At 36.8% G+C, this 23749-nt stretch overlaps 4 protein-coding genes across 7 annotated transcripts; 2 read left to right on the forward strand and 2 right to left on the reverse strand.

Moving 5' to 3' along the window:
* The first annotated feature begins 883 nt into the window (after window positions 1-883).
* LOC121810591 lies at window positions 884-4939 on the forward strand. 3 transcript variants are annotated; one of them, XM_042211357.1, is made up of 6 exons: window positions 884-1133; window positions 1817-1908; window positions 2416-3798; window positions 3889-4110; window positions 4210-4331; window positions 4426-4939. In XM_042211357.1, the coding sequence occupies exons 1-6, from the start codon at window positions 1131-1133 to the stop codon at window positions 4506-4508; spliced, it is 1905 nt and encodes a 634-aa protein (XP_042067291.1). In that variant the 5' UTR covers window positions 884-1130; the 3' UTR covers window positions 4509-4939. The 3 variants fall into 3 exon arrangements, with proteins under 3 accessions (XP_042067291.1, XP_042067295.1, XP_042067286.1); XM_042211352.1 differs by lacking the exon at window positions 884-1133 and adding an exon at window positions 1175-1285; XM_042211361.1 differs by lacking the exons at window positions 884-1133; window positions 4426-4939 and adding an exon at window positions 1173-1285 and having other exon boundaries at window positions 4238-4331.
* Window positions 4940-6350: 1411 nt separating this feature from the next.
* Window positions 6351-11857, forward strand: LOC121810612. 2 transcript variants are annotated; one of them, XM_042211376.1, is made up of 15 exons: window positions 6351-6654; window positions 6734-6790; window positions 7082-7162; window positions 7840-7923; window positions 8042-8216; window positions 9343-9441; window positions 9591-9701; window positions 9793-9876; window positions 9992-10150; window positions 10236-10385; window positions 10502-10674; window positions 10753-10933; window positions 11005-11127; window positions 11224-11367; window positions 11440-11857. In XM_042211376.1, the coding sequence occupies exons 5-15, from the start codon at window positions 8133-8135 to the stop codon at window positions 11827-11829; spliced, it is 1698 nt and encodes a 565-aa protein (XP_042067310.1). In that variant the 5' UTR covers window positions 6351-6654; window positions 6734-6790; window positions 7082-7162; window positions 7840-7923; window positions 8042-8132; the 3' UTR covers window positions 11830-11857. The 2 variants fall into 2 exon arrangements, with proteins under 2 accessions (XP_042067310.1, XP_042067306.1); XM_042211372.1 differs by having other exon boundaries at window positions 7840-8216.
* Window positions 11858-12865: 1008 nt separating this feature from the next.
* On the reverse strand, window positions 12866-19284 carry LOC121800227 (protein FAR1-RELATED SEQUENCE 5-like). Its single transcript, XM_042200098.1, has 5 exons — window positions 18799-19284; window positions 17408-17610; window positions 15589-15671; window positions 14432-15158; window positions 12866-14303 (listed from the first exon to the last, which is right to left on the reverse strand). The coding sequence occupies exons 1-5, from the start codon at window positions 19282-19284 to the stop codon at window positions 12866-12868; spliced, it is 2937 nt and encodes a 978-aa protein (XP_042056032.1).
* Window positions 19285-22422: 3138 nt separating this feature from the next.
* On the reverse strand, window positions 22423-23382 carry LOC121810948 (protein MKS1-like). The gene has a single exon (XM_042211697.1). It carries the CDS (start codon window positions 23334-23336, stop codon window positions 22767-22769), a length of 570 nt encoding a protein of 189 aa, XP_042067631.1. The 5' UTR covers window positions 23337-23382; the 3' UTR covers window positions 22423-22766.
* Between the last annotated feature and the right edge of the window lie 367 nt (window positions 23383-23749).

A 23749-nucleotide genomic window follows, 5' to 3' on the forward strand; every position in this document is an offset into this window, starting at 1 on the left:
TTAATATAAATCACGAATTCAAAGCATCAAATGTATTCGCAAATTCCTTTTCCAAAGCAAACTACTACTCTAAAATATTAATCTTATTTAGGCTTCTGAAAATGGGTTTCTTAAATGAGAGCTCTGCCTTTTTTGCCATTTTTTGTAAAAAAAATTAAATTAAGATATGTGCTTTACACATGGGGCACACAGAGAAAAGATTTCTTAGTAAAGTTAAGCGTATCTTTACTATAATTATGGTCAAATGATAACAAATTTATGGGCCTCAACTAAAGAGGTCATTTTTTAGCCTAACCCATGCATCACAAGATTGGTTTCTACCTTAATAATAAAATATAGACTTTTAATAGATGCACAAAATATTGGTATGGTATGTCCCTTTAATTACAAGATCCATAATGTAAGCATGCCAATCTTATCAAAATGAGTATTTAGTATTTATTCATCATTTCTATATATTATCTCTAATAAATTAGTTATATTAGTACATTTTTTTTGAGTTCATGATTAAAAATCGTCATTAATGTATTTTAAAGATTTACGGTATTTGTTTACGTATGGTATGATAAATTGATAAAATAAAATTTTGATTATCTGAAGAATAAAAATATCAAATAATGTCAAAATTAATCAACCGATTATTGGAATAAATAGTATTTTGAAAATTAATTTATAATTTCAATTTCATATTATGGACAGATACGTGACATAGACTACATGTGACACACATTACTCATATTTGATTAAGATTATAATTAAGGTTGAAAATTTACAATGAACATTCGATAAATATTTGTTTGAATAAATGCTGCAATTGCATAATCGATGTTATAAATTTACAATTGAATCATTACAAAATTAACATGCTACGATTTATTAGCAATTAATCCTTGATAATAAATGTAAAACTTGATTTGGCGATTCTTATTCTTCCCCTTTCCCAAGAATCAACAGAGGCTTAGGGTTTGCTGTTGAAAAATAAACCCTTTTTTGAATCAGGTGAAGACATCAAACTTAATGAAGTGATAATGATTCTCCATTCCTCTTATGTGAGCTTTTAGTGTGCAATTAAGGAAAAGAAGAATAAAAAGAAAGAGCGAAGCAAAGGAGGAAGAAAAATTACTGCATCAATGGTACAGCGCCCCAATTTTATTTTATTTTTTTTGAAAAAGTTGGTAATTTTTAATCGTAGGGATTAATGTGTGGGAATTGTGAATCTGTTTCTGCATGTACGTATATTGAGGAAAATTGCTGTTCTGTAATGGGCATTCCCTTTTTTGTTCATGTAAGTTGCAATTCTTGCTTTTCAGCCTAAAAAATGAAAGAGAAGGAAATGCTGAAGAAATTCACATTCACTTTTTATTGCCCTTTGATGTATATTTGGCCTCTAAGGATTAAAGATTCATATGAAATGTATTAATGATCTTCATGAAAGAATCAAGGGCTTGCTGCTTGATAACTGGTGTATTTGTTTTAGTAATTTTTATGGAGACTGAAAATTCATAAGCATCTGGATTTCTCCTTGTAGTGCAGAAGAGTATTTTAATTTTAGCTGTATGAATATGATTTATGTTTGACTCGAACTGTTCTGTTAGCTATGAAATGTCTTTGTGCAATACGTATTGATGGTTATATGTTGGATGATTTCGGTTACCAATTTATGGTATGGTAGGTATTCAAGAACTCGTTCTTCTAGGTTTCTTTATAATCAACTAAACTTTAACGATTATCTGAGACAAACTTGAAGAAATAACCAAGTAGAGTTCTTTCTTTAACTAGTTAATGGTATGGTTGTCTGAATAAAATCATCATGCAGATCGAGGGAACAATATGTCTTCAGTGTGGCGACAAAGGATTTGAGAATGCATTGGTCCACTGTGTCAGATGTCTGAAATTTGCTGTGCATCGGTAAGCTGGATAGAATTGATGGTGTATGCTGTCTCATTCAGCCCTTCCTCTCTCTCGCTTTCCTTATCAGTAATGGACTGAACCAGAAATTAAATTCGGGAAATTAATAATCATCTCATGATCTTTTAGACTAATCACATTTTTAGGATCATATATATAGTTGTTAAAGAAGCAACTGTTATATTGCTTGTGGTCTGGCTTGTGTCAAATTGCGCTATTTATATCTTTCTGGTCTAGTCTAGCGCAAATGAAGAAATTTTGTCTTTCTAAAATCTATCTCCAGTTTCTTTGTATTTGCCTGCAAATTATAGAACGCTCTCTGTTTGAACTTTATTCTTGTAACACCCTATATAATATTTGAAGGAAGCTATTGTTTAGGTTGTGCTTGGATTTAGACAGTTTGGTGAAGAATAAAGATTGTTCCGACAGACTCTTGGCGTGTTCATTTTGTTTAGCGATTAACAAATAATGGGTTGTGTTGCTTGACTTTATTTTCTGTTGTTTCAGCTACTGCCTTGATAAGATACCAGACACTTTTGATGAATTCGTATGTTGGTTTTGTGATGATTGTAAAGTAAAAGTGGGAAATCAATCTGCTGTGTTCGAGCATGATGCCATCCCATGCCAGACAAGACATCATAAAGTTTCAAAAAATATTAAAAGATCCTCTAGAGATGAAAAGGAGAAAAATGGTCTGGTGATGGATGAAAACGAGCATGTTCGTAAGGATGAATTGGATGGAAAACATGACGCAAATGCTACCCTTTTACTAGCAGGTGCAAGTGAAAATGTTGAAGGAAATCTGATAGAATGTAGAATTGCTACATCTTATGATGAATGTGTGAAAGTAGGCATCGATGAGTGCACAAATTCAGCGAGTGATTCGACAATACCTTGTATAGTGAAAGAAAATGGATGCTCTGAGCAGAAAGATCAAGAGGAAAAGATGATCGAGAATAAGAAGAAGAGGAAGAGACCGAGAGAGAAAAACATTATGGAATTAATGACCGAAAAAGACCAACATAGACTTGCTAACACGCCTTATGATGAATGTGTGAAAGAAAATGGATGTTCTGAGCAAAAAGATCAAGAGAAAGAGAAAAAAAAGATCACGTACAAGAAAACGAAGGTGAGACAGAGACAGAGAAAGAGAACACAAGCCATTGCCGAGAAAGAGCAACATAGACTTGCTACAACAACTTACGATGAACATACGAAGGTAGACATCAATGAGGGCACAAGACAGGGGAATGATTCAACATTACCATCGAAGGTGAAAGCAAATGAAGGCTGTGAGCTGAGAGATCAGACATGCATCACTAAAACTTTCGAGTCAATTACTGATCTTGGCAATGCAGATCATCTCATCTTTGCAGGTGATGATCAAGAGAAAAAAAGGATCAAGAACAGGAAAACGAAGGTGAGACAGAGACAGAGAACACAAAATAAAATGGGATCCATTGCCAAAGTCCAACATAGACTTCATACAACAACTTATGATGAACATATAAAGGTAGACATCAATGAGGGCATGAGACCGGGGATTGATTCAACATTACCCTCGAGCATGAAAGAAAATGAAAGCTATGAGCAGAAAGATCAGACTAAACCTTTCAAGTCAATTACTGATCATCCTGTCATTTCAAGTGGTGGGGCTTCAAAGAGTTTAAGTGAAAAGAAGAAAGTGCTTCGAACCTGTTTTCCTCAACCTCTTCATGCAAAAGAGCTTGCTGACTTGAGCCCTGAAGAAAAGGATTTAGGTTCAAGCGATGGCCGTATTAAAAGCAGAGGACCAGAGGACAAAGTGGAGCAGATTTCTACAAGTAGTCAAAGCAAAGACAAATATGTAGATTACTCAGTTGCTCAACCAATAGCCATGCCAGTTTGGAGGTAAGAAACTCCATAATATGGTTGCATATTACCGAGTTACACTTTTTTTTATATGCATGCTCATCAGCAATTAACTTGTAAAAATGACAGGGGAAGTTTCAACGTTCGGAATTCTAAGCATGACAGTATTGATGAGCTTGTTGCTCACATTTCGAACAAAGCATGCCATAAGGTATATGCGGAAGCCTCTCAATTTCAGCCAATCCTCCATCTTGAAATGCTTCCAAAATCCGACATATGGCCAAAAAGTTTTCAGAAATCAGAACCAAATAGCGATAGCATCGCACTCTATTTCTTTCCATCCAAGATACGGTATCAATTTAAATAAATCTTTCATCCCATACAATGTCTGTTATAGTACTTTTTTTTTACTTTGCATTGACTTAATCCTTTCGTACTTTTTCATGAAAGCAACCAAGTGTTTGCGCAATTGGTTCAGGAAATGATTCATAAAGAACTTGCTTTTAAAGGGCTTGTGCAGAATGCCGAGCTATTGATTTTTACTTCGACAGAATTGCCTCTGCGCTACTGGAGTAAGTTATGGTTCCTTGATGTTATGTGATACTCTTGCTGCTTTTCGCATTTTAATCCTTACGCAACCAAAACTCTTGGATGATCATTCTGCAGGATTTCAAAACAAATATTATCTGTGGGGTGTATTTAGAGGAAAACCAGCTGCCCCATCGAATCATCCTTCATGTATAGGATGAGTCGCTTAGCTTCCCTAGATGTGATGACCGGAGCCCTACCCAGTCCAAAGATTGATTCTTCTACTAGTGGTTTAGGTGCATCCTAGGCTTGTATGTCAAGTGCTGGCCATGAAAATCGTACGTGGCTGTTTTTCGAAGGCGAGAAACTTCAGCATTTGATGACAGATTTTCCCATGGTTTTTTTCTTGATCAGATTTCTACCCCCATCAAAAAGCTGAAGGTAAAAGAACATCAAAAAATGCTACACATAGTGAAAATTATCTAGTTAGTTATATGTTAATTGGTGGTGCAGTTGTACATTAAGAGGTTGCAGGCCATATATATTGAAATGTGATTTCTTTTGATATTGCAATTGTTTGTACTTCATTTCCTAAACTGGCACATTGGCTATTTTTAAAAAGTTAATTGTTTATCATAGACTTTTGGGAAAATGCTTTATTTGCATAGCTTTACACTGATGCTATTCGCAAACTTTTTACATTGTAGATTTAATAATTTCATTATACTCCATAAGAGATAAAATTTGGGCTAATTATTCAAAGATGGGGCCAATTTAAAATATTCGTGGCCGTCAAATTATAAAAAAAAGATTAAGAAAATAAAGATGAAAATGTGATCATGCTTCCCCACTTGTACAAGTAGCTGATATTTTTCTGTTTCTTTTTCATTTTTCGCAATTGACTTTAATTTCTTAATTGAGAGGGGAGACAGAAGTAAGATTTGTTTCCAAATCTAATTTCTTATAAATGAAATTTAATACTGTAACTCAATAGATTATGGAGTAATTTTCTTCTGTGTAAAATGAGAAAATATCAAATGCTAACTCGACTTGATGGTTTTGGGTATACGCAGGCAAAATATAGAGTACTCCATACTATCAATTTTCCATTCTTGTAGTTGCATATAATCAAATAGGAAGGCAAAGTAAAAATGAACAAAAAAATGGAAAATATATTCAACAAAAGAGGATTAATTTGCCATATGTATTCATCGGCAAAAGAATAATTAGTAAAATAAAAAAGGAATAAAAAATTCAGATGGCCGTCGAATTTAATTAATCCATTAATTTTTAACTAATTATACACGTCTCCGTGTATTAGGTGGACGGATAATGGCCTAAATTATATTTTAATCTTTGCACCATCATCCACCTTTACCTTTCAATTAATTACTTCAGTTTTTTTCCTTTTTAACCAAAACAACAATATTTTTTCAAATTTTTAAGCATTCTACGCACGTTACTTTTTTTTTTCCTTCATATTTAAAGCCATCTGAATTATATACTTCAAGGAATAATATGTATGTCATTATAATATATCTGTGAACATAGGTTCAATTGCTACAAATGCACTGGTCAAACGCAGGCCTATATTATTAATTTATCATACGATATTTTGATTATATATAATGAACAAAAAACAAGACGATTCACAACAGTAAGAACGCAGAAGGTGATAAAACTATGATTACTATCTCTTTTAATTATCTAATCTCCAACCTGAAATTTATTTACATCGTCAAGAAAAGGCATGCGTACAGAACGAAGTGATGTTTACAATTTAATGAGTCAGAATCATATATATATATATATATATATATATATGGTATTCATCTATCAAAATACGTCCTTAAGTAAAAAAATACAGACCAAATCTGGAGCGTAGGATCTGACTATGGGCGGCCACGATTTATTCTTGACAACCATTTTGTTATGTCATAATAAGACTGAACAGAGTCATAAAAGGGTAAAATGGAAACAAAAAAAATATGAACAGACGTTCCGGTTTTTCTTCGCGTAAATCAAGGGATCATAACTCCACACGCCATTAACCTTAATGTTCGGTTCCCGCCTATTCACTTCGTCTCTCCCCCCACCATATATCTACCTCCCCCCAAAAACCCTAATCACCTAAATCAAACATTACCTCTGTAAATTCTGAAGCGGCACAACAATTAGGAACTTCAACCAGTCTTTGTTCAATCGAAGAAGCGTCAGGTAGTTCACCTAAATCGACCATCCACAATCAGCGCTCGAGCCCAGACAATCTATCCCGATTCCTCCAAGCAACGACCAGGAAAATCCAACAATCAACGACGGCAATGGTGAATACTCGGGCATCTGGATCTGCAACGACTGACGGAAAAGGTTAGATGTTTGTAGTATACCATTGCCTACACCGCTTTCAAATACTTCATACCTAAAACGGCTTTTATTGTTCAACCAGTGTATCAGAGGAGGAACACTAAAACCAAGCCACCGCGGATCCCCAAAGCTCAAACCAGTAAATTGCTTTCCCCTCCTAGTTTATTTAATGATGTAATACCATATCAATTTTGGAAGCAGCGTATGTAATTGTGATATTTTTAGTAAACAAAAGGCCATTCTGCATCCACACCAACCACAGAAGCAAGCGAGTTTATGCATGACATAATTAACTATTATTATGCCTAATTTGTTTCATTCTTGTACCGATGCACTCTTAAAAAGACAAAAAAAATAATTGTTTGGCTACCAGGCATATTTATGTGAATTTTTAAAAGTTGAGTTAAAAGCTAATGTGATTATGTTTCAGGGGTTGTACCACAAAACAAAACAACACCGCAATCCAACAAAGGGAAGGAGGCTGATGCAAAAACTCCAATTCCTGTTAACGGTCTGTGATCTTCCCAACTGGTACTTAGTTGTGATGTTTGGGATGATATATGTAAACGCATTTGGTTGTGGTAAACCCCTACGGCTTAAGATGGAACAACTCATTATTAACTATCTCTGCTATTTAGAACCATGTGATTGTTTGTAGGAAAAAAAGGTGTGACATGGGTGGCATCTGTGTGTGTATAAAAGTATCATTGACTTTAATGTTTGTAAATAATATCTAAAGAGTAAACAAAACACTGAGACGGGATAAAAAAAGTACACGACTGAACATATTTCAACAGCTAGAACAGGTATACACATGAATGTACCGTGCATATCTTGTTGTGTTTGTTATGATGTGAGTATTAAACAACTGTTTTGTTGTGAACAATATGTCTCAATAATGAGTTGATTATTATGGCTAAACTGTACATTGGACATTTATGAAAAAAAATAACTATGTATGCAGTTTAAACTTCAATGAGTAATGCACGTATAATGATTTCTCACTATTATACTACTCCTGGAGCATGTCATTTCTACCTCTAACTGAAATATTGAAATTATGAATTGTTTGTTGAAATAATTTGGTGTGATCATTGATGGATACTATGTGTTTATAAGAATGTCATTGTATTTAGTGTTTGCAGAATATTTCTGTACAAGTAGCACTAATCTGGAATATACTTTCAGATACGAGTCCTACAACCAAAAACGTTGCAGTAGTGGAAAAACCTACTGGAGACAAAGCTGAACCTGTTTCTCAATCTGGAAAAGGTGAGTATAATAAAAAACCTAAGACCACATTGCTGTATTTGAAATGATTTGAGTAATAATTTTTTGATTTGTTATGATGCTTATGTCTCAATTTCAAAATCAAAAATCGCTTTCTAAGTTTGGATGAGAAAAAGACGGTGACATCTCTTGAGGCAGCGTTGGCGAAGGACAAACTCAATTCACCCGAACTTGTAGAAGCTGTGAAGAACATGTTCAAAGTCACAACACAGCTTACCAAGCTTGCTGAGGATGGGCCACCCTTCGACATTCATCCTTCGTTTGAACAAAAGAATGTAAGTTAAAAGCTAACTCAAACCCGAAACTTATTTTGGATGGTGAACCATTTTGGGCTGTACTACATATTTGAACAATTTAGTGCACAAGACCAACCTGATTTGTACTGCTGAAATGACACTGTGAACCCCAGGACCATCTTATTTGTTACAATGTGTAACCTTTTTTATCCATGAGCCAATTATTTGATATATATGTTATTATGACTTCGGTTGGCGCATACCATGACCCAACAATGGCGATTTCAATATTTATAGTATCATCGTAGCAGGACTTCGGTTGGCGCTTATCATGACTTCGGTTGGCGCATATCATGATCCAAGAATGGCGATTTAAATATTTATAGTATACGCGTAAGACGAATTAAATGCTTATTATAAGTAAACTATATTATAATCGTATGACCAAATAAATGATTATAAAGGCCCAACTTGTATATATGTTAGTATGACCTATATTAGCGCATATTTTGACCCTGACGTGATCATTCAAATATTAATCTTAAAAGCATATGACATATTAAAAGCTTACTATGACCAAAATGTACTATATGTTATTATACCGTCGATTAGCATATAGTTGGTATGTATGTAATGGTTAGATTATGTATATTAAAAGCTTATTACTAAGTAAATGTTTGTTCTGACCAAACGAATTAAATGCTTATTATTAACAAACTCATCTATATGCTATTATGACTTCGATTAGTGCATTTTTTTTAACCTGAAGTGTACAGTTAATTGTTTATATTGTAACACTTGTTAAATGCTTAGTATGATCATACTGCAATCAATATGTTATTATAACGTTGTTTAGTGTATATTATGACCCTGAATTGTTCATTACAATATGTAAATATGATCAGCCTACGCTTTAAAAGTATGACCCAAATGCATGATATGCAGGCATATTATAAGCATATGTACTCATGACCTACATATTCAATTAATATGGCCCAAACCAGGTAAAATACCTTAGGTGTAATTGTACGAGAAATCTTCGACCGTGCTAATACTTGGCAGCCATGATCATGCCTGAATAGAACTGTAAAACAAGTTATCTATTACTTAGCTGGTTTTTTCCATTATATAAACAATACGATTCGACAACCATAGTGAATTGCAGGGTGAACTCGCAAGAAGACGCGGTGTTAAACAAATTGAAATTACAAACGTACATGTAATTCAAAATTGTGCTGTTACACCACAGAATGGAGTAAACAAGGTAATTCTATTGTACTAAAAATATAGCTTTATTGGTTACTGCTATAAATATGTTTCTAAACTGACTCTGCCATATAATATGAAACCAATGGCGATTTCTGTACATCATTGACATACGTACACATTCAGTAATATTAATATTTAATGTAGGCTGTGGCGGAGATTAGTAGCTTCACGGCTGTAGGAATGATTCAGAGCTCGAATACAGAAAAATCATTTATAAGTGTTGGATCTGAAGAAGCACGTTTGTGTGCATCAAAGGTAAATGTCAAAATTTAAACTGAATTTAGAACACTATGTGTACTGCAAAGCTTGTTGAGTTCCTATATACGTATTGACATTTTTTATCCAGAGTGATAAACAGGAACGCAACAACATGATTGGAACATCATTTAACGGTATTAGCGTTGCATCAAATCAGAAGGGTAAAGAACAGGTACAAACTATATGGATACATATTCTTGTATGGACCCATTATTAACCATATATCAGGCATAACAACATCATCCACATATTATTACACTGCCTAATACGCACTAATATATAAGCAGGAAGGAACTATCAATGTTGATGAGATTGTAAAATCAGCAATGGCTGACTACATGGATGGCGGTGGTGATGACGCTGCTGATGAATTTTTTTCGGATGCTTCAGCAACGAAAACGACACCAAGTTTGAATAATCAGCTTATAATCAATGATGATACTAATGTATGTGGATTTCCATACTAATTATGACATCTATTCATATTTATTATGACATCTTATGAACGATTTTGTTAAAATCAACATGTAGGGTGAGGAAATCGATGTGGAGGCCATAGTAAAATCTGCAGTGGAAGCGTACATGGAATGTGATGAGGCAGATGCGGATTTTGTCACACCTTTCACAAAAAAATCAGAACCAAAATTGGGCGAAGCTTTGGTCATCACTGCAAACAAACAAGTAAGCTTTGTTGTAATTAGAAATGTAGACGTATGTGGTAAGTCGTGTACTTCCTAATCCAACCAAACAAATTATATCTACATCATGTACCACTGATCAATACCTTCTACTCCTAGCCACATGACAGGCAACAAACATTTAAGATGAACATTCGCACCAAGACAGACATGAGATGTACTAATGCACTGCGTTCACCATTTCTTGAGAGAGCAGTCACTGTGTCACGAAAGCTTACTCCAGATGAACGAGTAATGTATTATTGGTTGATGACCACTCACCACGGCAATGAGTAAGTGTTTTGATATCATCATAGATTTTGGTTTTTTTGCCCTGAATTCAATCAAATAACTAATTGTAATAATTACAGAGAACAAATTATCTACAATGACCGAGTAGTTGAGGTCATGCTCTTGGAGTTCTGTTCGCTACTGCCGCATCATGAGGTTTCAAGTGGAGTAATTAGCTCCTTCTGCTCTGTACTTAACCATATGGAAGATTTGAAATCTGTCACCTCGCCAAAAAGACTATTTTTCACAACCTACCCTGCTGTGAGTTTAACTATTCGATTATTTGTTAACCTAAACATGATAACTAACCCTACTGATATAAATATTTGCAGCTTTACACGGTTGTTATGAGTAATGGGCGGGATGATGATGCAGACAAACTAGACGAATTTGCCTCAAACATTGACAAAGAGGTCAGCGAAATACCACACTTCGCATGGGGTGACATAGATATGGTATGTTGCTGCATAGTCAATAACATACTATTACGTTACTAAGACAAAAGACAACACTCATTCTACCATTGAGGACTAACCTATTACACAAAATAGGTATTCTTTGCATTCTGCGTTTCAAAAAGGTACTACACTGTGTGCTTTTGTTTCAAACGAAGATCAGTGGTGATTATAGATGCTTGTAAAGATGGAGAAAACAATGACTTGCGATTCACCTACGGATGTATTCCAGAGGCATTGGTATGAATAAAACATTACAACTCATAGTACTACACAATAATTGTTGATACTAACACTTTGCATGCATTACAGAGGACATTCTTTTGTAAGTATTTATCAAGAATTGGTTGTCACAATCAATGCAAATCGGTTATAAACGTGCCTATTCAGAGGATGAAGATGAGTTGGAGAACAACAGACAATGCAGAAGACAGTGGCGTTTATTTGCTTAGACACCTTGAAGTCTACATGGGTGAAAGGGAGGGACAATGGAATTGTGGACTAACGACAAAAAACAAAGGTGTGCTACAGTTTTTAAGAGCTAAATACAACCGTGTGTTGATGTTGGCAGGAATTAATCACAGCGCGTTACTCAATAAAGATGCGGCATATAAACATTTTGCGAAGGAAAACAAGAAAACCAAGATCAACGTAGAACACATGATAGCAAACTACGGATCGGTGCAAATGTATATTGCATAAGTCAAATAAGTTTTTCATTTTGTTCGTTTCTTTATTGACAATGTTACCCTTGTTTAGGAATTGCGTTTTACACAGCTCCTGGATATCAAACACAACATTAAACTGTTTGATCTATTATAAATTATGAAATTTTTTGGAGCAAAACCATCTTATTGGGTTCCTAGTGGATATGTTTATCGGAAACTGGTGGTATAAACAGTACTCCGTATATTGTGTCATAATAGAGTGCATATGTAGGTCATATAATTGTTAGTATACAATGTGTCAAATTATACAATCATTTGGGTCATACTAATTACTGTTATGTGTCATAACAAAAAAGATGTTAATATAAATTTCAAGCAATCCACAAATATCATTTAGAATAATAGACAACCATTTGGGTCATTAATTATACCAAACACAACATTAAACTGTTTGATCTATTATAAATTATGAATTTTTTTTCGAGCAATACCATCTTATTGGGTTCCTAGTGGATATGTTTATCGGAAACTGGTGGTATAAACAGTACTCCGTATATTGTGTCATAATAGAGTGCATATGTAGGTCATATAATTGTTAGTATACAATGTGTCGAATTATACAATCATTTGGGTCATACGAATTAATGATATGTGTCATAACAAAAAATATGTTAATATAAATTTCAAGCAATCCACAAATATCATTTAGAATAATAGACAACCATTTGGGTCATACTCTTTAATGTTATGTGTCATAACAGAAAAAAGTTAATATAGGGTCAAACTATAACTACATTCAAGTCATAACACAGTGATTATATTTTATAACTCAACAGATGAATTTATTCTATTGTGTCATAATAAACAAAAAATAAGTCATGGTCATATAAATGTAACCGTATGCATAATAATCCAAAAATTGATCCATACCATATACCTAAGACCAAAAATACAGCCACACACAGTAAAAGGCTGAACTTCATTAAATTCTATATTCTTAACTTTTCAAACGAAGTGTTCAACATAAATGATTTAAACGAACATCACTTTAAAAAACTAAAAAACTTGTATCAAAAATCAGAATTTCTCCTGGACCGCATCTTTTCTTTCTCTTTAAATTTGTCGCAATTCCTAGAATCGTGGTGACCCCACTCCTGACATTTCTTGCATTGACGCATAGCCTTGTTCTTAAGCTTCAAAGCCTTCTCGACTCTTGAAGGGAGTCTACTACCAGATCCCTTGGTGCTGACAACTTCAGGTGGTTGAACATCCACTTCCTGAGGTGCCTCAGCCCCATAAAATTCCTCCATTATTTTCTTCTTCTGTGCTGTAGACGTTACAACCCCGTCGGCAAAAATTTGTTGTCGAGCTTCACGCACTATCGATGTCAACTCATGGATTTGATCAATATCAACACTGACCGCTTGGTAAAGACCCAACATCTCTCCCAACAAAATTGCTTGAGCCTTCTTCTTCTCATCAACATAAACATGAGTTGCAACATCTGAGTTTTGGACGCCATGCACAGCCTTAAGCAAAGAAGATTTCAACCATCGACCTCCAATCAGATACTCCGGAATCAATCGATATTTTTTGTTCTTCAACACCAGGAAGATGTGGCAACATACAAGAGCAGTCCTCAAAAACATCTTACAACCACATACACAAACAGAATCCTCCACAGATAATGTGACCGACCATGTGTTTGAAAAATGATCTAAAACCTTATAAACCTCTATACTTGAATCATTAGATATCGAAACCAGACTACAGTGGTTATAAGCCTCCATGATCTGTTCTTGAATTTCCTTGAACGCACCATCAGTAAATATCGTGGATGCATGCTTCTCAATCGACCATTCTGTCTTCAACTTTGCAGTTGTATTATAATCCATATAATCCATCTTTGCAGAGTAGTTTCTTTGGGCATCAACTGCATTATTGAAATTCATTAAAAAAATAACAAGGTTCGCCCTAGACTGAGTGTACCTCTTGAAAAAACTATTCTGCGACTCCGAAACAGATGTCGTCTTTATCAACGAACTATTAGGAAAGTCCCTAAAGTAGGCTGGAACCCAATACCTTCTTGATTCGAACATAGAAACAAACCATTCAGAGCCAACAAGATCATAAGTCTCCATCACATTCTTCCACTTGTCTTCAAACTCAGTAGGTTCAATCAACTCAGACCAAACACATGAATTCAAATCCTTTTTAAAATCATTATTTCCAAGAAGTGACTTAGGAACCTTTTCAGCTACCTTTGCCATGATGTGCCACATACACCATCTGTGCCGTGTATTCACAAGAACTTTTTCAACAGCTACTTTCATGCCCAAATCTTGATCAGTAATTATCAACTTCGGATGTATGCCCATGCATTTCACAAACTGATTAAAAAGCCAAGAGAACGAATCCGCACTCTCACTACAAAGCAAACCAGCTCCAAATGACACTGGACGGCCATGGTTGTCCTTACCAGTAAACGGAGCAAAAATCATTGAGTACCTACGATGGAAAAAATGAGAAATACAAGATTTACTCGCGCATACTGATATATCAAATAATATGTCATAATAAAACAAAGTAATAACATAACAGATACATGCATCAATTTTAATTAATTAATTTTTTACCTGTTAGTTGAGTACGTAGTATCGAAAGAAACAATGTCACCAAATTGCAAGAAATTCATCTTGGCAATAGGATCGCACCAAAACAAATGATTCAAACGACTCCGGGAATCAACTTCATACTCGTACGTGAAGGCATCACAATTTTCCTTCTTCTTCTTCAACTCATCTATGATCATTTGGGCGTCACATCCTTCAGCGTATCTTCTGATATCCCGTGTATAGTTGCGAATGTCCAACACAGTACAACCAACAGACTCATAACCGCCCATCAACTCAGTAAGCAGCTTGAAAGTTAGAGATGGCCCGATATTAGCTCCAGCACAATCTGAAATAAATTTTTGATGCACTGGTTCAAGTTGACGATTTAGCCTCATGAACTTGTGGTGTTGTACATCAACCATGGGATGGTTGTGTTCTTCTTTAAAGTGTTGAATTACGTAACCACGATCTGAATCAAATTTGAAAGCAACAGAAGCATTACATCCACATTTTTTTGATTTGCGTCGTCTTTTGGGTTGTTGATCGTTAAACTTCTGTTCACCCTCTCTATTACACACCATGTAAAACCATAAGGTGATATCATCAACCTTCTTTGAACCGTTCTTCCTTGTATCAAAACCGACGCGTCGCCCATAGTTCTGGTATAACTCAATTGCGTTGTCCAAAGTAGGGAAGCTACGACCAACATATGGTTTAAGTTCTATTGGGCATTCTGGAATATTTAAATCTGAAATAATTCAAAATGAGAAAATACCCAAAAAATAATACCAAACAAAAATAATCCGTCAGCTGGAATTAGTATGCTAATAGGTAATAATAAACTGAAATCGCTTCATAATTGATACTACTATCAAGAAAATAATAAATTAAATACAAAGATCCAACTCCGAAAATTAGTATGATTATACGTCATAATAGGATGTAATCGCTTCATAGAAGTGATACAACTATCCTTTACAAATATGGGTAATACTAAACACACCTATAAGCATACATTAGGTACGTTGCTACCCATTCTATACTAACAGCCTGCACTAAAATGTCATAGCCACACGCCAACTAAGTAAGAGTTACATCGTTACTAATATTGATAAATACGCAAGATTAAAATAAAGTAATATAAGTATAATTCTCCAAATGATGTTTAAAAGGATAACCTGTATTCTGCACAATGTCATCTACGGGTGACTGATTATCTACATGGGAAGTAGATGGCGTTTCATAATCCATTCCCGGATATCTATATCATAACAAAATAGAGCAAATCTTCTTCTTAAAACACTAAACAATATCAATGAAATTTCAGAAACATAAATTCATACGTCTACATAAAAATTACTCACCGTATATATTTGACAGATATACAAGAACCACAAATTCAAACACTGGATGGAAGATAGCAATTTAAACGGAAATGGCTAGCATCGAGATTTTGGAATGGAAACTCAAATGTTGACAAGGAATTATACTACACCGCAATAATAACATCGACGGAGAATTTTTGCATATCTACAAATGTTAAGACTATGCAGAACTACATTAATTGGAATGGGGTATGCAAATTAGAGGAAATATTGAAGAAGAAGATATTATGGGCTAATACACTACACTAAAGAGCAGTTAGGGGAGAGAAGACGGAGCACAATTATAGGAATTACAATAACTAACAATATACTGCATTTACTTAATTAACCTTTGTAGATTATAAATAATAAAAATAATAATATTTTCTAATTAAATCTGGCGGTTAAATACTTTAATCTTAAGATTAGATTGTCTCATCCAATGGATGTAAATCGGTCTGTAATTCTTGGTTTAAGGCCATTTTTGTTTTGATCAAATACCTATATATATATATATATATATATATATATATTTATCATTTTCGAATTTGATTTTTTCATAAGTCAGTTATAAAATATCTACGCGTGATTCGATATAGGGGTTCTTTTGCAAAAATGCATACACAAAATCCACATATTTTTTAATAATAAGAATGACCAATTGCTGGAAAAAAAACCCATAAAGTTTTGTTAAATTCAGGGCTGTCTCAAATCTAAAAAAATGGCTGAAATAATCATGAACTTTAAATTTGTTCCCAATTACTCAACAAAAAGTCAGATCAATTACATTTAATTTACATATATTGATATTTTGAGCGAAATAATATCTTTTCTTTATGAATTGTGAAGAACGAACTTATGGTTGTGATGATCGAAAAGGAAATTAATGAAATGACAAGATGCAAGGAAGAACACAAGCGAATTACGTGGTTCGGCGTAAGCCTACATCCACGGGCAGAATCTGGTGTGTTTCTTTATTGATCACTCGAGAGATTACAAACACAAGAGCACTCAAAACTCTCAAGAATTTACAAGATGGAAAAACCCTCAACTCGCCCGAAAACTTCTTGCTTCGAGAGCTAAAAACGCACAGCTGAAAGATAACACTTCCTCTCTTGAATTCTCTCTCTATCACTTTTGATTTCTGTTGTTGTTTTTCTGGAATGAATCGCAACTTCCTTAAGTAGTACCGATCAAGAAAAACCGCCGAACAGTTTCCTTTGCCGAACAGCTTCCTTTGCCGAACAGCTTCCTTTGCCGAACAGCTTCCTTTGCCGAACAGCTTCCTTTTGTCCGAACACCTTTTGGCGAACACCTTTTGGCGAACACCTTTTGCCGAACACCTTTTGGCGAACACCTTTTGCCGAACACCTTCTGGCGAACACCTTTTGGCGAACAGTTTCCTTTTGCCGAAAACGGTTATAACCGTTTCCAACGGCTAGTTTCTGTTTCGGTTCCCAACGGCTATTTCCTGACTTGATTCTTCCACCAGCTCAATCCGATCTTGATGAGCTCAAACACTAACAAATCCTCCACCTTTGAGCAATCTAAGATCCATCACCACCAGTTCCACCTTCCTTCCCATACTTACAAATTTCGGACCACCCCAACCAAATCCAAGCAATGTCGGAACTTGGATCTCGGTAGGGCTTTAGTAAGTGCATCAGCCGCATTGTGCTCGGTGCTGACCTTCTCAATCTTCACCGCACCCTTCTCAACCTCATCTCGAATGAAATGCAGCCTCACGTCTATATGTTTGCTGCGTTCATGATATGTCTGATGTTTCGAAAGACAAATCGCGCTATTGCTGTCGCACTTGATCACAACATTCTCTTGCTTCACCCCAAAATCACCAACTATACCCCTAAGCCAGAAGCTTTCCTTTACTGCCTCAGCAAGAGCTATATACTCTGCCTCCGTCGTCGATAGAGCCACCACGGATTGGAGATTAGACTTCCAGCTCACCGCGGAGCCGAACAAGGTAAATATGTACCCAGATTGTGAGCGCCTATTATCAAGGTTAGCTGCATAATCTGAATCGCAAAACCCAATAATGCTATCCTTATCTCCTTCATTCTCTGATTTGAACATTATTCCCAGATCACTACTTCCTTTAAGATACTTGAGAATCCCTTTCAAAGCCAACCAGTGCTCTCTTCCCGGACAGGACATGTATCTGCTCACCACGCTTACCGCATGAGAAATATCAGGCCTTGTGCATATCATCATGTACATCACACTCCCAACTATGTTGGAATAAGGTATCTGGCTCATCTCTCTTTCTTCTTGCTGATTTCTGGGACATTGTGATTTGGACAGCTTAGTCTGTTGTGATAGTGGAACTGAGGTTGTTCTACTCTTGTCAATCTGATATTTGTGCAGTACTTTCTGAATGTAGCCTTCTTGGGACAACCACAACACCCTCTTATCTGCACTTCTGAATATATCCATTCCCAAAATCTTGCTAGCACTCCCCAGATCCTTGATTTCAAATCCCTTTTTCAATAAGGCTTTCACCCTATCTAGCTCCTGTCTATCTGGTCCAGCAAGCAAGATGTCGTCTACATATAATAGCAAATACACAGCAGGTCCCTCAGACTTTGATTTGAAGTAGACACAACTATCATATCTGGAATTTATAAATCCCATACTCTGCATATGTTCATCAAACTTGATATGCCATTGTCTACTTGCTTGCTTCAAACCGTATAGACTTTTCTTTAGTAGACAAACCTTATCTTCACTCCCATGTATCACAAATCCCTCTGGCTGATTCATGTATATAGTTTCCTCAAGCTCTCCATGAAGAAAGGCTGTCTTCACATCAAGTTGGTCCAAAAACCAACTTCTTTGAGTAACTATAGCTAGCAAAATTCTGATTGAGGCATGCTTTACCACTGGAGAAAATACTTCATTATAGTCTATTCCCTCCTCTTGTGTGAACCCCCGAGCTACAAGCCTAGCCTTGAACCTAATCTTGTTCCCAACCTCCAATTTTTTCTTGTATATCCACTTACAACTCACTGGTTTTTGTGTGGAAGGTCTCTTCACAAGCACCCATGTCTTGTTTTTGATCAGGGACTGTATTTCATCTATCATAGCCTCCATCCACTGCTTGCTCTCCTTAGAACTTATAGCTTCCTTGAAGCTTGAAGGCTCTGCATACTCTATGTTTTCTGCAACACATAGTGCATATAGCAAGTATTCTTCTTCACTGTATCTTGTAGATGGTTTAGGGATTCTTCTGACCCTATCTCTGGCTAGAACATAGTCACCCAAATCCTGCTGCTCAGGGTTCAACACATCAGCACCTGCTTCTTCTTGTTCACTATGATTTCCCATCTGCTGTTCAGGCTCAGCAGTTCTATCTGCTCCAGAAACCTCCACCTGAACTGATTCCTCAGCCTCCTCAGGTTCTGGAACACCCATCTCCACCATCCTCTCAGGCTCTGGTTCTTTCTCAGAATGAGATGGCCTCTGGCTCTCTTGAGCCTTTTCCAGAAATGGCATCCTACTTTCTTCAAATTGCACATCTCTAGAGATAATAACTTTCTGATTTCCTGGCTCTATGCACCACAGCCTGTAGCCCTTCACTCCCCTTTGGTATCCAATCATCACACATCTCAAGGCCCTTGGCTCCAACTTACTTTGCCTGATGTGTGCATAAGCCATACAACCAAAAATCTTCATATTCGAATAATCCATGGCCTTTCCATACCATCTCTGATCAGGAGTGTCAAAAGCTATAGCTGAAGAAGGACTTCTATTGATGAGAACTGCTGCCATACTCACAGCCTCACCCCAGAATCTCTTAGCCATTCCAGAGCCAAAGAGCATACATCTAACTCGCTCTAGGATGGTTCTATTCATGCGCTCAGCGACTCCATTCTGTTGGGGATTAGATGGAGATGTCCTATGCCTCTTCATACCTTTCTGCTTGCAGAAAGAATCAAACTCCCCACTCAGAAACTCCAGCCCATTATCAGTTCTTAAACACTTCAAAGAACACCCTTTCTCCACCTCCACTTCCCTACACCACTCCTTGAATTTCATGAATGTCTCTGACTTTTCCTTCAAGATAAACACCCATAATTTTCTAGAAAAATCATCAATAATGGATAGAAAGTATCTACCTCCACCCAATGAAGCTGGTGTAGCTGGGCCCCACAAGTCACTGTGGGCATAGTCTAGTGGTGACCTTGAGCTGTGAATTCCTCTCCCATAGGGCAGTTTCTTACTCTTTCCGAGCACACATTGCTCACACAAACCCAACTGCTCATTGGGATTTTCCAGCTTAATCAGCTCCTTCTTGGCCAATTCTTTGATTCCATTTTCTCCCAAGTGTCCGAGTCTGAGATGCCACATTCTTAAGTCTAATACCAGATTCACAGATCCAGTAACCACACTTGCCTTTAGATAGTATAGGCTTCTCTTTCTCTCAGCCATCATAACAACATCACCATTCTTGACGATGTTCATAATCCCATCAGACAATATGCAATTATATCCTGCTGCATCCAACACTCCAATAGAGATCAAATTCCTCTTAATCTCTGGAATAAACCTCACATCAGTGAGTAACCTGATGGAGCCATCATGAAGTCTAAGCCTGATGGACCCAACTCCTCTGATTCTGCATATCTGGTCATTTCCTAACAAAACTGATCCAGCTGCATTCTTGATTTCCTCAAAATGACTTCTAGTTGGACACATGTGGAAGCTACATCCAGAATCCATGATCCATGGAAGTTCTTCCATGTCCTCAGTCACACACAGAGCCTCCGGGACCACCAACTCTTCTGCAATATCAGCATTGTTCTTGCCATTCTCTTCCTCGGCCTGCTTCTTCTTCCAAACCCAACAATTCTTCTTTATGTGGCCTGGTTTCTTGCAGTGATGGCATGATCTGGTCTCTTTCCAGTCAGCTGTCTTGTTTTTCCATGGCTTCTTCTGTGACTTTCTTTTCACATTCTTCTTGTGATCAGTAACACTCAGACTCTCAGACACCATTTCAGTGGACTTTGGATTAGATTTCTGGATTTCCTTGAGCTTTAGAGCAGAGTACACCTCTTCATATCCAATCTTGGACTCTCTACCAAGAAGTATAGCATCCTTGAAATGCTCATAACTTGGTGGCAAGGAATTCAACAACATCAGAGCCTTGTCCTCATCTTTAATCTCTTCATCAATGTTCTCAAGATCATCGATGCACTTCCCAAATTCTTCGAGCTGTTCCAACACACCTTTTCCATCAGCAATCTTGAAAGTGAGAAGTTTCTGCTTCAGGTGCAGCCGATTTGCCAAAGATTTGGCCATGTATAATGACTCCAACTTGGACCAAACTCCAGCCGCTGTCTCCTCCTTTGAAACTTCTCTGAGGACTCTGTCATTGAGGTTGAGTATCAAGGTACTATATGCCTTGTACTCTCTGTCTTGAGCCTTTGCCTTCTCCTTTTCATCAGGCTCGGGCTTCTCCCCCTCATTACTGCCTCCACCATTTAGGGTTTCCCATAAACCCTGTTGCATCAAGATTGCTTTCATCTTCAGCCTCCATAGGCCAAAATCATTTCGGCCTGTGAACTTTTCAACATCAAACCTTGCTGCAGCCATTATTCAAACAGGTTGAGCGCCTTCTTGAGGACAAAGAAAGAACTCCCAAACTTTGTGCCTTCTCGATCAATTCAGTGGATTGAAGTTCCCACAGACGGCGCCACGTTGTGAAGAACGAACTTATGGTTGTGATGATCGAAAAGGAAATTAATGAAATGACAAGATGCAAGGAAGAACACAAGCGAATTACGTGGTTCGGCGTAAGCCTACATCCACGGGCAGAATCTGGTGTGTTTCTTTATTGATCACTCGAGAGATTACAAACACAAGAGCACTCAAAACTCTCAAGAATTTACAAGATGGAAAAATCCTCAACTCGCCCGAAAACTTCTTGCTTCGAGAGCTAAAAACGCACAGCTGAAAGATAACACTTCCTCTCTTGAATTCTCTCTCTATCACTTTTGATTTCTGTTGTTGTTTTTCTGGAATGAATCGCAACTTCCTTAAGTAGTACCGATCAAGAAAAACCGCCGAACAGTTTCCTTTGCCGAACAGCTTCCTTTGCCGAACAGCTTCCTTTGCCGAACAGCTTCCTTTGCCGAACAGCTTCCTTTTGTCCGAACACCTTTTGGCGAACACCTTTTGGCGAACACCTTTTGCCGAACACCTTTTGGCGAACACCTTTTGCCGAACACCTTCTGGCGAACACCTTTTGGCGAACAGCTTCCTTTTGCCGAAAACGGTTATAACCGTTTCCAACGGCTAGTTTCTGTTTCGGTTCCCAACGGCTATTTCCTGACTTGATTCTTCCACCAGCTCAATCCGATCTTGATGAGCTCAAACACTAACATGAATAGACAAACATTGTTTAACCACCTCCAATAACGTCCACCTATTATTTTTTTTATTGCTATCATAATTTCACCATTTTATTTTTGTTGTGGGATGATTGTAAACAAAGCCAAATTTCATTATATTTCCGGCTGATTTTCGAAGTCTCGGAATTAAATGACTGGAATTCAACGTTAGATTTTATTGAACGTTATAACATTCGTTGTCCATTTCACACACACACACACACTGTAATTGGAATGCGTATAGGGCTACAAGGACGGCAAAATCAGTCGTCCAGTCTAAATGTGACAAAAAAAATGAATCACTATCACAAACTAATTAAGATGATACTACAAGTCTACAAATACAATCAACGTAAACCAAAAGCCAACTATTTGAGCCTAAAACCTAAAAAGGCCCACAAAACTAATTTTTCAATTGTAAAAGAAATGTATAGATACAATAATCAATAGTATGAATTAAATATCATCCACTTGCTAAAGACAGCCATGAACCTCACATTGATTCATGGCCATTGAATTAAGGAGTAACGTAACGTAGCAAAGTCCCCTTTTGTCTGAAACCAAAATCCCATTCAATCCCTACGGTTACCTTCTCTGCAGTTCCTCCTGCGATTGTACGTCAAATAAGCTGTGGAATAGATCCAAAGTGTTTGGCGATATGAGATTGTTTTCTAAATAATTCCTACTGCTATACAAAACTGGGCTCAATTCATGGAAATAATTATTACTACTATTATTATCCGACGAGATATTGAACAAATTCGGATGGATTTGGGGAAGAGCACTTGGATTTGGCGATAAAATCCCGGGAAATTGGACGTTTTTTCGAATAATCGAATCTATCTCGATCTCATCCGCCGTTTTTCTCACGTCGGGCGACTTGGTTCGCTCGATGGAGGCAAAACGGGCGGCCGGGGTGCAGGAGGGTGACGTGGCGTTGGGGCCGGTCAAGCGTTGCACTAGAGACATGAAGTCGTTAGGGTTTGCATGGATGATTTTGGGGGAGACGGTGTAGATTATCACCGGAAGCGGCGGCGCGTGTGGTTTCCGGATTTTGTGGGAGTCTTTGCGGACTTTGAGGGGGGCGGGGCGGGGGCCTTGGAGCTCCCTCCTCGGAGACGGAGACCGGCCGGAAAAGAAATTGGGCGTGTCCATGGGTGGGTGGTAAATGTTGGTTGTTTGCTTTGTTTTTTTGGCAATGGCGAAATATGTAAGCTATGTTTGTCAATGCAGTAAGGCTATTATATATATGTTTGAATTCAAATATAATATTTTAGAGTTATTGGCCAGTTGTGTATCGTATAATTTGTATTGTTCTGGGGTTTGAGGATCTGAGTTTGAATTTGTCAAAAGATTTGAAGAGGGAAGAAGCGGTGTTTTCTTTCCGCTGCCTATTAATTGTCTCATTTAAAATTAATATTATGAATTTTGAAATACGTAAAAAATATATAAATAAAAAAATTAGTGCATTACAAAAAAAAAACAAGGTTACTGAAATATATTCCTAACAGTAAAATCCCAAAAATTCGTCAGTATGCTTGTCGAAAAGCCTCTAGTAATTAAGTGTA

This window comes from Salvia splendens, chromosome 1 (assembly GCF_004379255.2).
Source record: "Salvia splendens isolate huo1 chromosome 1, SspV2, whole genome shotgun sequence".
Taxonomy (NCBI): Eukaryota; Viridiplantae; Streptophyta; class Magnoliopsida; order Lamiales; family Lamiaceae; genus Salvia; species Salvia splendens.

What these genes read in the sequence shown, in the direction of transcription:
- LOC121810591 (XM_042211352.1), top strand. Translation starts at nt 1,199, where the DNA reads ATGTGTGGGAATTGTGAATCTGTTTCTGCATGTACGTATATTGAGGAA. An exon ending in GCATTCCCTTTTTTGTTCAT is followed by an intron (nt 1,286 to 1,816) that starts GTAAGTTGCAAT and finishes ATCATCATGCAG; the next exon opens with ATCGAGGGAACAATATGTCT. An exon ending in CTGAAATTTGCTGTGCATCG is followed by an intron (nt 1,909 to 2,415) that starts GTAAGCTGGATA and finishes CTGTTGTTTCAG; the next exon opens with CTACTGCCTTGATAAGATAC.
- LOC121810612 (XM_042211372.1), top strand. Translation starts at nt 8,133, where the DNA reads ATGTTCAAAGTCACAACACAGCTTACCAAGCTTGCTGAGGATGGGCCA. An exon ending in CTTCGTTTGAACAAAAGAAT is followed by an intron (nt 8,217 to 9,342) that starts GTAAGTTAAAAG and finishes AGTGAATTGCAG; the next exon opens with GGTGAACTCGCAAGAAGACG. An exon ending in TTTTCACAACCTACCCTGCT is followed by an intron (nt 10,934 to 11,004) that starts GTGAGTTTAACT and finishes AAATATTTGCAG; the next exon opens with CTTTACACGGTTGTTATGAG.
- LOC121800227 (XM_042200098.1), bottom strand. Translation starts at nt 19,284, where the DNA reads ATGCCATTTCTGGAAAAGGCTCAAGAGAGCCAGAGGCCATCTCATTCT. An exon ending in GACCTTCCACACAAAAACCA is followed by an intron (nt 17,611 to 18,798) that starts GTGAGTTGTAAG and finishes TTTGGGGTGAAG; the next exon opens with CAAGAGAATGTTGTGATCAA. An exon ending in AAAGCCCTACCGAGATCCAA is followed by an intron (nt 15,672 to 17,407) that starts GTTCCGACATTG and finishes GTTATGATATAG; the next exon opens with ATATCCGGGAATGGATTATG.
- LOC121810948 (XM_042211697.1), bottom strand. Translation starts at nt 23,336, where the DNA reads ATGGACACGCCCAATTTCTTTTCCGGCCGGTCTCCGTCTCCGAGGAGG.